The sequence below is a fragment of the Hypanus sabinus genome, chromosome X1 (genome assembly GCF_030144855.1).
Source record: "Hypanus sabinus isolate sHypSab1 chromosome X1, sHypSab1.hap1, whole genome shotgun sequence".
Taxonomy (NCBI): Eukaryota; Metazoa; Chordata; class Chondrichthyes; order Myliobatiformes; family Dasyatidae; genus Hypanus; species Hypanus sabinus.
This window is the reverse complement of record NC_082738.1, coordinates 12364563-12376938: the sequence shown is the minus strand read 5'-3', so window position 1 is coordinate 12376938 and position 12376 is coordinate 12364563. Positions and strand designations below refer to the sequence as shown.

At 44.8% G+C, this 12376-nt stretch overlaps 1 protein-coding gene across 1 annotated transcript in view; it reads right to left on the bottom strand.

Moving 5' to 3' along the window:
- LOC132384993 (microtubule-associated protein tau-like) overlaps window positions 1-12376 on the bottom strand; it is a 38718-nt gene that overhangs the window by 8218 nt on the left and 18124 nt on the right. The window contains exons 4-7 of the mRNA XM_059956718.1: window positions 8810-8877; window positions 8450-8632; window positions 7469-7595; window positions 4118-4392 (exon numbers count right to left, since the gene is read on the bottom strand). Coding sequence (XP_059812701.1) covers window positions 4118-4392; window positions 7469-7595; window positions 8450-8632; window positions 8810-8877 — 653 coding nt within the window. The remainder of the gene's footprint in view (window positions 1-4117; window positions 4393-7468; window positions 7596-8449; window positions 8633-8809; window positions 8878-12376) is intronic.

Below are 12376 nucleotides of genomic sequence, written 5' to 3'. Positions count from 1 at the left end.
CGAGAAGACACTGCATTGCGTAGAGGGAGAGAGAGCTTAAAAGTCAGCGAGTGCAGTCGGCACATTTTGCGCACCACGGTTCCCGAGGAGACACTGCATTGCGTAGAGGGAGAGAGTTTAAAAGAAGCCAACGAGTGCAGTCGGCATATTTTGCGCACCACCGTTCCCTATGAGATATTTTGAGGGAGAAAGAGTTTAAAAAGCAAGCGTGAGAGGGCAGACGGCACATTTTGCGCGTCACGTCTCTCGAGGTGACATTGGATTGCGCAGGAGAGAGTTGGAAAGAAACGAAGGCGTTAGCCAGATTATTTTGCGTACCACAGTTCCCAGTTCCCGATGAGACATTGTATTGTGTAGAAGAAGAGAGTTTAAAAGTAGTTGGGGGGGGGGGGGGAAGAGACAGTCAGCACATTTTGCACATCACAATTCATGAGGAGGCACTGGATTGCGTAGAAGGAGAGAATTTAAAAGCGAGCGAGCGAGTGCAGCCGGCACAATTTGCGCGCTACAGTTCCCGAGGAGACACTGGATTGAGTAGAGGAAGGAAAAAGTTTAAAATAAGTGAGAGGAACATTCACCACATTTTTGCGCACCAGTTTCTGAGGAGACATTGGATTGTGTAGAGCGAGAAAGAGTTTAAAAGAATTGGGGGGGGGGGGAGGTGGAAGAGAGAGAAGTGGCAGTCAGCACATTTTTGCGCACCAGTTCCAAGGAAACATTGGATTGCATAGAGGGAGATAGTTTGAAAGTAGCAAGCAGGGGCAGTCAGCACATTTTGCGCGTTACAGTTCCTGAGGAGACATTCAGTTGCAGAGAGGGAGAAAGCGTTTAAAAGAATTGGGGAGGGGGGAGAGAGAAGGGGCAGTCTGCATATTTTGCGCGCCATAGTTCCTGAGGAGACATTGGATTGCGCATAATTAAGACACTTGGCAAGGTCCAATGATAAGAAATTAGTTTTAATTGGAGTAAGCATTGTGTGACTAGGCCAGTGTTAGAGTGGGGAGTCAAGGCTTTGGCTCATTGAGACTTTGGCGAGGGGAGGGTTTGTTTGTTATTTATTCTTTCTGTCTTATTGCACATTTAGCGCAGCAGAGATGCCAGGCAGGATAGTGGAATATTCCTCTTGTGGGATGTGGAAAGGCAGGGGGACCTCCAGTGTCCCTGACAACTACACTTACAAGTAGTGTACCCATCTGCATATTCTAACAGACAGTGTTAAGGAGTTGAAGCTGGAACTGGATGAACACCAGTCAATACAGGGATTAGTTACACACAAGGTGCAGGACACAGGTAATGAGTGACCATCAAGAAGGAGAAAGGGGTTAAACAGCCAGTGCAGAGTACCCCTGTGACCATTCCTCTCAACAACAGGTATATCACTTTGGATACTGTTTTAGGGGAATTGACCTAGCAGAGGAAAGCCACAGCAACCAGGTTTTAGGCACTAAGTCTGGCTCTGTGGCTCAGAAGGGAAGTGGGGAGACCAGGCAAACTGTAGTGATAGGGGATCCAATGGCTATGGGAATAGAAAGGAAGTTCTGTGGGCGAGAATGAGATACATGGATGGTATGTTGCCTCCTGGGTGCCAAGTCAGGGATATCTCAGAATGCATCCACAGAAATCATGTGGAAGTGTCATGGTCCATGTAGGTACCAATGACACAGGTAGGAGGGGTGACAAGGTCCTGCAAAGTAAGTTCAGAGAGCTAGGTTCTAAGTTAAAGGACAGGACCTTCAGGGTTGTGGTCTCAGGAGTGCTATCCGTGCCACGTGCTAGTGAGGTCAGAAATAGGAAGATCATACAATTTAACGCACGAGGAGATGGCGCAGGAGGGAGGCCTTTAGATTTTTGGATCATTGGGCTCTCTTCCAGGGAAGGTGGTTCCTGTACAGACGGGACGGTTCAGACCAGAACAGGAGGGGACACGAATATCCTAGAGGGCGAGTTTGCTAGTGCTGTATAGAAGGGAGTTTAAAACTAGAGTTGCAGGGGGATGAGAACCAGAGCACATGAACAGATAGTGGAAAGGCTGTGGGGAAAGATGTTATTAAGGCTACATGCAAAATCAGGAATCGAAAGGTTGAGCATGGTGGGACTAATGTTCTGAGCTGCGTATATTTCAATGCAAAGAGTATTGTAGGAAAGGCGGGTGAGCTTAGGGCATGGATCAACATGTGGAATTATGACATTGTAGCCATTAGTGAGACTTGGTTGCAGGAGAGACAGGACTGGCAGCTCAATGTTCTGGGGTTCTGTTACTTTAGATGTGACAGAGCAGGAGGGATTAAAGGGGGAGGGGTGGCATTACCAGTCAGGGAAGATGTCACGGCAGTGCTCAGTCTGGACATACTGGAGAACTCGTGTAGTGAGGCATTATGGGTAGAACTGAGGAATTAAAAAAGGTATGACCATGTTAATGGGACTATATTACAGACCACCCAACAGTCCACAAGATTTAGAGGATCAAATTTGTAAAGAGATTGCAGACTGTTGCAAGAAACTTAAGGTTGTTACAGTAGGTGATTTTAACTTTCCACCTATTGACTGGGACTCCCATACTGTAAAAAGGCTGGATGAGAAAGAGTTTGTCAAATGTGTTCAGGAAAGTTGCCTTAATTAGTACTTAGAAGTTCCAACTGGAGAGCTTGTGATATTAGATCTCTTGTTAGGGAATGAGACAAGGCAGGTGACAAACGTTTGTATAGGGGAACGCTTTATATCTAGTGATCACAATGCCACTAGTTTCAAATATCAAAAAGATAGGTCTGGTCCACGGGTTGAGATTCTAAGTTTGAGAAAAGCCAATTGTGATGGTATCAGAAAGGATCTGGCAAGTGTGGATTCGGACTGGTTGTTTTCTGGCAAAGGTGTACTTAATAAATGGGAAGCCTTCAAAGTGAAACTTTGAGAGTACAAAGCCTGTATGTTCCTGTCAGAATAAAAGGTAAGGATAACATGTGTAGGGATGAGAGATATTGAGTTCTGGTTAAGAAAAAGGAGGTGCAACGCAGGTAGGAAAAAGAGGTACTTGAGGAGTATAAGAAATGTAAGAGAACACTGAAGGAGGATATCAGGAGGGCTTAAAGAAAGTATGAGGGTGCCCTAGCAGACAAGGTGAAGGAGAATCCTAAGGGCTTCTACGAATATGTTAAGAACAAAAGGATAGTAAGGGACAAAATTGGTCCCCTGGAAGTCCAGAATGGTAATTCATGCATGGAGTCAGAAGAGATAGGGGAGATTTTAAATGGATTTTTTGCATCAGTATTTACTCAGGAGATGGACGCACAGAGTTTATAGACATGAGGCAAAGCAGCAGCAAGGTCACTGACCCTATACAGATTACAGAGGAGGAGGTGTTTGCTATCCTGAGGCAAATCAGGGTGGACAAATCTCCAGGGGTGGACAAGGTGTTCCCTCTGACCCTACAGGAGGCTGGTGAAAAAATTGCAGGGACCCTAGCAGAGGTATTTAAAATGGGTGAGGTTTTGGAGAACTGGAGGATTGGAGGACAGCCAATGTTGTTCTTCTGTTTAAGAAAGGCTCTAAGAATAATCCAGGAAATTATAGGCCAGTGAGCCTGACATCAGTAGTGGGGAAGTTATTGGAAGGTATTCTAAGGGACCAAATGTGAGTATTTGGATAGACAGGGACTGATTAAGGATAGTCAGTATGGCTTCGTGCATGGTAGGTCATGTCTAACCAATCTTATAGAGCTTTCCCCTACAACAGCCCACTGGTCACACATTCAACAATCCTATCTTCTGATTTCTTATGCTGTTGTCACGTGGCACTGTGAGTAATCCTGAGATTATGACCTTAGAGGTCCTACTTTGTAATTTCTACTTTATATTATGGATTTGTTTGCTGGAACTCTCCACCTCTCTTAAAAATCTGGACAGCAGTAAAGGTCACGATTCTGCAGAGGAGTCTGGCTTTCCATTCAGAATACATTTAACATAACCTCTCTGCTTTCCAGTCCTGTTCCACTTCAGACAAACCATTAGGGGCATTGTTAAATCTGTCTTTAGGTTTGGTAAGATGCTGTTCTCTTTTTGTTTGCACAGAAGGTCAGAGAGCCTGGTTTAGTCCATAATAAAAGTGAGCCCTGGCCAGTTACCTTGCCCCCACCAGGGGTGTGTTTAATATTATCTGTAGATCCAATCTTTGACTTGATGTTTTTCAGGTCAGGCATTGGTGCAGAAACAGTAGCCAGACGTGCCTTGGAAGCAGCTGGGGACTTTGGGGGAGTACGTACAACAGCCACCTTCTTTACTTCCTTAGCTGAGCCAGAGGATGGCTGTGAGGGAGTACGTGAGCGGCTGCTTGGGGTCCCGGGAGCTCCTGGGCTGCTGCATCCACTCCCACCACCACCCGGCTTGGCTGGAGAGTCCCCTGAGAATCAAGAACAAACATCCGAGAGGAATTAGTCTGGAAGAAAAAGGAAGCAAGGGCAAAATCAGATTGGGCACTTGTAGAATATAAAGATAGCACAAAAGGTTTCAAAGATGTGACAAAGGAGCTTCATGAGGGTAAGACAGTGGACATTATCTACATGGACTTTAGTAATACATTTGATGAGATCCCTCATGACCAAAAGATAAAGATGCATGGGTTCCAGGATGAATGGCAAGTTTGGATTTAGAACTGGCATGCCCACAAAAGACAGAGAGTCGGGGTGGAAGGTTCTTATTCTAGTTGGAGATCCGTGACCAGTGGTGTTCCACAAGGAATGGACCTCTGTTGTTTGTGACATCTATCAATGGTTTGGACGAAAATATAAACGGGTGGGTTAGCAAATTAATGGATGACACCAAGGTTGGTGGATTGTAGACAGTGTAAAGGACAATCAGAAAATACAGCGGAATGTAGGTAAGTTACAGATATGGGCAAGGAAGTGGCATATGGAGTTTAATTCAGCCAAATGTGAGGTGTTGCAGAGCTCAAATGGAAACATTGTTGTGGAGGAAGTGTACATTTAATGGTAGACCCCTTAATAGTGTTGAGTTACAGAATGATCTTGGGGTCCAAGTCCATTGTTTATGGAAAGTGGTTATGCAAATGGATAAGGCATTAAAGAAGGTGTATGGCATACCTGTCTTCATTGGTCAAAGTGTTGAGCATAAAAGAAGGAAGTTATGCTGTTGCCATATGCAAGTTTAGTCAGACCACACTTGAGAGTACTGTGTGCAATTTTGCTCACATCACAGGAAGAATGTGGAGACTGTAGAGAGGGTACATAAGAGGTTTACCAGGATGTTACCTGGATTGATTAAATGCTGAGAGCGGTAGGTGCCTGGAACAGGTTACCAGTTGTAGTTATAGAATCAGACAGTGCAATGGAGTTGAAGAGGCTTTTAGACAGACACATGAATATGAAGTGAATGGAAGGATATGAATGATGTGCAGGATGATATTTAGTATAGATTGGCATTGAGACCAGTACAATATTGTGGGCTGAATTGCCTCCCTGTGCAGTACCGTTTTATGTTCTATGTCCTAGGAACAACAGGACAACGGTCTTGCCCAACACTGCCCCCTCACTGAATGCACCAAGTACTTCAGCCAGCTCTGAACTTCATCCTCACTTAGTTCAAAACCAACCACCAAACATGATGGAAAATAATCAAAAGCTAATCAGCTCAGTGATTCACTCAGAGCTGCACATTTCATCTAACCCATATTCAATGACCAATCCCGGTGCCAAATGTCAGCGCGTGACCCACTGATGACCCATTACACTCCATACACAGTGTGATCCACTCTCCTGGCTGATGTAGGTGTTATGAGCAGAATATACAAAAGCAAGTTTATTTCATGATCATAAAGAAGGGCAGTAGTAGTCCTCAGACCTATACACCTAAAGCAAAACAATAGTGAGGTCATGTACTGTATCCAGATTACAGAGGAGGAGGTACTTCTTGTCTTAAGGCAAATTAGGGTGGATAAATTCCCAGAGCCTGACAAGGTATTCCATCAGATCTTGCGGGAGGTTAGTGCAGAAATTGCAGTACTTAGACAGACGGACTGATTAGGGATAGTCAACATGGCATTGTGTGAGGTAGATCATGTCTAAAAAATCTTATAGGGTTTTGAGGAGGTTATCAGGAAAGTTGATGAAGGCAAGGCAGTGGATGTTATTTACCTGGACTTAAGCAAGACCTTTGACAAGGTCATGCATGGGAGGTTGGTGAAGAAAGTTCAATTGCTCGACATTCAAGATGAGGTAGTAAATTGGATTAAACATTGGCTTCACGGGAGAAGCCAGAGAGTGGTCGTAGATGGTTGTGACTAGTGGAGTGCCACAGGGATTGGTACCGGGTCCATTGTTGTTTGTTATCTATATTAACGATCTGGATGATAATGTGGTAAACTGGATCAGCAACGTTGTGGATGACACTAAGATTGGGGGTGTAGTGGACAGTGAGGAAGGCTATCATGGCTTGCAGTGGGATCTGGACCAGCAGAAAAATGGCTGATGGAATTTAATGCAGGCAGGTGTGAGGTGTTGCACACTGGGAGGACAAATCAGGACAGGGCATAGAGTAAACAATAGGGCACTGACAATGTGATTTAGGAATACAGGTCCATGATTCTTTGAAAGCAGCATCACATGTAGATGGGGTGGTAAAGAAAGCTTTTGGCACACTGGCCATCATAAATCAAAGTGCTAAGTACAGGAGATGGGATGTTATATTGAAGATGTTTAAGACATTGGTGAGGCCTAATTTGGAGTATTGTGTGCAGTTTGGTCTCCTACCTACAGGAATGATGTAAACAAGGTTGAAAGAGTGCAGAGAAACTTTACAAGGATGTTGCCGGGACTGGAAGACATCATTTATAGGGAAAAGTAAGATAGATTAGGACTTTATTCCTAAAACATGGAGAATGAAAGGAGATTTGATAGAGGTATACAAAATTATGAGGGGTAAAAATAGGATAAATGCAAGCAGGCTTTTTCCACTGAAGTTGGTGGGACTACAGCTAAAAGTCATGGGTTAAGAGTGAAAGGTGAAATGTTTAAAGGGAACATGAGGGGAAACTTCTTCATTCAGAGGGTGGTGAGTGTGTGGAATGAGCTGCCAATGGAAATGGTGGGTGTGGGTTCAATTTCAACTTTTAAGAGGAGGGTGGATAAGCAGATGGATAGGAGAGGTATGAAGGGCTATGCTCCAGTTATAGGTTGATTGGATTAGGCACAGACTAGATGGCTGAAGGGCCTGTTTCTGTACTGAAGTGCCCTATGACTTCAAAGCTTGACAGCAGGGACCACAAGGCTCAGGGACACTTACCAAACTCTTGAAGGGACCTCTCATATGCTAAAGGACAATCTCTTGATCTCATGATCATCTCCTTTGTCTACCTGAACTGTAGTTTCACCGTAACTACAAGAGTGCGGAATACATTCTATGTCAATGTACTCGTGTGCCACAATCTGTCTGGATGACAGTACACAGAACAATAAGAATACCTGCTGCCCGTCGGCGATCTGGTGACTGACCAGATTCCTTCTGAGCGGCTGGAGGTCTGGCTGTGGTCTTTGATCCTCGTGCTGCTGGCAGTCGACTCCTGCTGGCCTCTGGCATGGAGTCATGAGGCTGAGAGACAGGCAAATTCATGTCAGATAAAACACATTACAATTCTGGCACATGGCTTTAGTTCTCCATGCTAAACAGTGCAGGACAGTGCAGCAGGAAGTGAGAAGCAACAACTCTACAAGTGGTTCAGTAGGTAGAAGGAGCCGGTCATTGATGGGGGGGGGGACAGTAATAGTGAGGAGTTACATCAAGTAAAGAGGACAAGGCTGAGGAATGAGTGACAGCGAGGGGCAAGAGTGATGGTGGTGGAGGAAGAACAGTGATGTGTGAAACAATGTGTTGGAAAGCAATGATTGATTTGTGGGTGCATGACAGAACTCTGAGGGGAGTTACAGAGTTCAAGAGGAACACACGGACAACTGAAAAGTAGGAATGAAGGCAAGGGGAGGAGTAATTTGAGAAAGGGGTGGGAAGAGCATGGTGGGTGGACGGACAGGCATGGTGATGTGAAATATTGACGAGAAGAGAGATTATGAGAATTTCAGGGAGAAGCAGTAAACATCGGAAGGGATTTGGTGCTTTGATGCTTTTAGTGAGAGTGAAATCTGATGGGTAAGAGTAATCCAGTGACTGGAAGAGGGACAGGCTGGGATGGGTGTGCTAAGCCATGTCGTCTCCATTGTTAACTAATAAGTCAGACATGCTGGAAGACTGCAATGTTTGTTATTCCAAATAATGCTGCAGCAACTTGCAATGACCGATGATATAAAAATGGAGAACTACATCTGCTGGGTGCATCAATGGACACAAACAGGGTGCAAGACAGTTAAGCCGAGCAGCTGGTATTTGCTTGGCTAGCAGAAGGCTGCTATTGTGTGACCTGTGTCAGGACAAAGCCTTGATATGGTCCTTACCTTTGCTGAAGGTACTTTAGCTCCTGTGCCACTGTGGTTTATCGAGGAGAGATGTCTTTTTGGGCTGGTGATGGGGCCAAGAGCTTTTCTGGTACTGACACTGGGAGCTTTAATGGCCCTCTTAGAGCGGGCAGCAGCCTGAGGCCTAGCTGTTGAGGATTTTGCAGATGTAGATGTGAAGACCTTTGCATGTAAATAAAATTCAAAATGGCAACACAAAATACGAACTTCATGAACCGGATGAAATGATGGTTTAAAAAAAATACAATATTACAAAATAGGAAGAGAAACGTTTGGATGGTGATGGTGCTGCTGGCATGGGTTGAGGGATCAGCCCCTGAGCCAATATCTGACTCTCACCTGCATCTTGCCCTTGGTGGAAGCTGCCTGAGGTTTGGCTCCTTCCTCACCTGTGACAGGCACTGGAGCTAAAAACAGGAAAAAACACAATGGGTTCTCACCGATTTCAAATGGGAACAGGTGACCCCCCACTTAAATGGAGATTGGTGGCAGTACAGGTAGAAGGAGGCAGCATACATGATACCTGCCTCCATTGTTGAGGCACAGACTATATGAGCAGGAAGGTTATGGTACACTATTGGCTAGGCTACAGTGGTAGTGTGGAGAATAGGGCGGGTGCAGAGGAGGTTTAACATGTTGCTTAGAATGAAGCATTTTATAGTAACGAGGAGAGACTGCGATTGCTGGGTTTGTTTCCCTTGAAGTGGAGGAGGTTGAGGGACCTGATAAAGGTGTACAAAGTTGCAAGAAGCATAGGAAGAGTAGAGAGCAGTAGTGTTGTTTCTCCAAAGCAGCTCAGGGGCATTGATTTAGAGTGGATCTAAGGAAGAACTTTTTCACCCAGAGGGTGGTGAAGTCTAGAACACATGGGCTGAGCAGGAACAGATCTACTCCCGTCTTTCTCCCACTCACCCCCTCTGTAGCCTCCTGGACTGTTACAGCACAGCCCAATGCAAGCTGGCAGAGCATGATGGAGTCTTCTTAATATCAAATTCTCTATCCTGGAATAATGTGCTCCTTCTCCCTGTCTGTATCAGAAGCACCACATGCCTTCCTCTCCGTGTAGAGTCTGGCCTGATTAACACTGCCCATGAGTCAAAAATCACATCAGCAACACATCACACCACCACAGTACATGGCCCCATTTGCCACATCTTCACTATCAGACAAACCCTCTTGGTTTCACCCACAAGTTGTTGTAAACAATCCAAAACTTCTCACTTTTCCAGGTCTGATGAAAGGTCCCATATTTAAAGTGAGAACTGCTTTCTCTTTCCACAGATTCTACCAATCTGTTTAGATTTTCCAGCATTTACAGTTTCCATACAATGTTAAATCAATTTTTCTTCAAATTTTATTTATTTAGCAATACAGCACAGAGTAGGCAACTTCCAGCCCCAACAATGACAACCCCGATTTAACCCTAACCTAATTGTGGGACAATTTACAATGACCAATTAACCTACTTGTCATTGTACCATGGGAGGAAACGGGATCACTCAAGAAAAACCCACGCATTCCATGGGGAAGACGTACAGACATACAGAGAGGACACTGAGATTAAACACCAATGCCCCAAGCAGTAATAGCATCATGCTAACCGTTATACTACCATGGCTCAGTGAATAGGGTAATACAATATATTCAAATTTGCTTGCCAAGTAAGTCCCACCACCTTACCAGTAATGACTCACTACACAGACCAAGCAGCTGAATGTGCTGGTAAATGTCTCCATTTCAACCCAACTGATCACAGAAATCTTTTGTTCCACAAACTACAACACCCCTTCCCCACTACTGAAAGCTAATTTGCATCACTCTTTCCCAGTTCTGACAAATGGTCATAGTCTGAAACGTTGACTGTTTTGCTTTGCACGGATGCTGCCTGATCTACTGAGTTTCTGTTTTGGTACCAGAAGTTGTAGTCTGTCCAAAGATTGGGAGCAGTTTAGAACTCCGAGGGTCAAGAAACTGATGCAGACAAAGTGAAATAGAAGAGTAGATAATATAAACAATTTTAAGAGCTTTGATAGTTATGTCAAAATGTAAAGGTTAGCAAGTATGGGCCCTTACAGAGAAACAGGAGAATGGACATGGAGACCGTTACAGGAATTTGGAGCCGTGGCCAATCAGAGTTCCATAGTGTGGGAAGACGTAGCTCACTCAGGTTTGCTGATTAGCTGCACAAGGCATTGACTTGTGGCAATTTGGTGTTTTGAACAGCAGTCAATCAGCAATTGAGATTGGTTGGTATAGGAGCCAAGCAGCTGTTTACTGTCTGCATTGTATTCTGCGTTGTGCATTTATTATGGTAACTAATCACATGAGCGGGGGGGGGGGGAGCAAAAGGACTAAGTTACATATTCAGGCTTTGTTCTGTGCAGTATGCAGCTGGGGGCTGACAGATGTCACATCTTCTCTTGACCGCTAAATTACGCTTAACTTACATTTGAATATGTTTAAGTTTCATTGCTTCAAGATTGCATGTTTGCTAATTGCTAATAAAGGATGGAATATACATCTTCAACCTTGCAACAATCATTATTGGAGCTGAAGGCATGTTATACAAGGATAATAAAACCATGGGGGTTGCCAGCAGTGGCAATTTGGTTTGGTTAGAATTGGCTGCTACATTCTGTCTGCAAAAATTTTCAACAGTTACACCAAACGAACATCAGCATTCGGATGTGTCTCCAAAATTAGAAGCATCGCAGCCTGGAGCAGCTTATGGCAAGTAATCATGCTGAGTGTTTGGGTTTGGAACACAGTTTTGAATGGTCAGCACTGCCTGTTCATTTGGGGACTGTAAGCTGAATAGTGGTGTTTGCCTGAGAGTTTGACGCTTGATTCTGTTGAAATGCTTAAGTGAATGCTGTTGTTTTGTCTGGTTTGTGCACTGTGAATGCAATGTGAGTCAAGCTAAAAGCAGTGACCCTGGAAGTCAAGAGAGAAATTAAACTTACTAGAAAAGCTTTGGCAGCTAGAATTGACAACTTTCGAAAGGACTACAATAAAATTCTTGAAAGGATTAAAGATTTAATAGCATTAATTAGAAGTTTTTTTTCCACAAGAAAAGCAGCAAGATGTTTCATGAGTGCAGTCTCCTTTGGATGATTTAAATATTCTTCAGATGTTGCTAAGCAACATAACCTGTGACTTTAATGCCCATCTCTAAGCACGATAAACAGGTTGAAAACTTGGTAAACAATGATACACTTATTAATACAGTCACAGGCTCAACAATGGCTGAAACAAACATGCAATGTTGGTCACGTGGTGGGAGGAAATGGAAGTAGTCATTGATGCACCATCAATAACTCTCAGAGACGTGAGTCGAGATAGGCTTTTATTAGCTGGAAGAAAGCACAGTCAGCAGCAAGAGCCCACCACACAACATCCTGGAGACTGAGGGGGGAGCAGTGCCTCCAATCGCCTTTATACAGGGGTCTGTGGGAGGAGCCACAGGAGCAGTCAGCGGTGGGGGGGGGGCGTGTCCAGACAGGTATATATAGTTCACCACATTCACCCCCCCCTTTGTTTTAAAAGAGAGTCCCCATGGGGCAAAGTTTCTTACAAGTATATTTACAGGTTAAGTCTATCAGGTGGTCGAATCTGTCGCTGCGATCTATGTAGCACTGGCTGTGATTGCACAGGTGCCGGTGGTGATTGCACCGGAGACAGTGGTTGTGCTGGTTCCGGCCTAACTGGAGGTGTCAGCCCACTAGGCGTCAGTGATCCCTCATGCGTCTGCGAAGCGCCCAGTATGGGAGTTTCATGAGGAGTCTGCGTAGGGCTTGGTGTGCACGGTGTCAGGTGGGTATACACCTCGGTGGGTACAGGGTTCATAGTCACCATGGAGTGTTCGGTGTAGTGGTCTGCTGCTCCTGCGGGTGCCAGGTCGCGGAC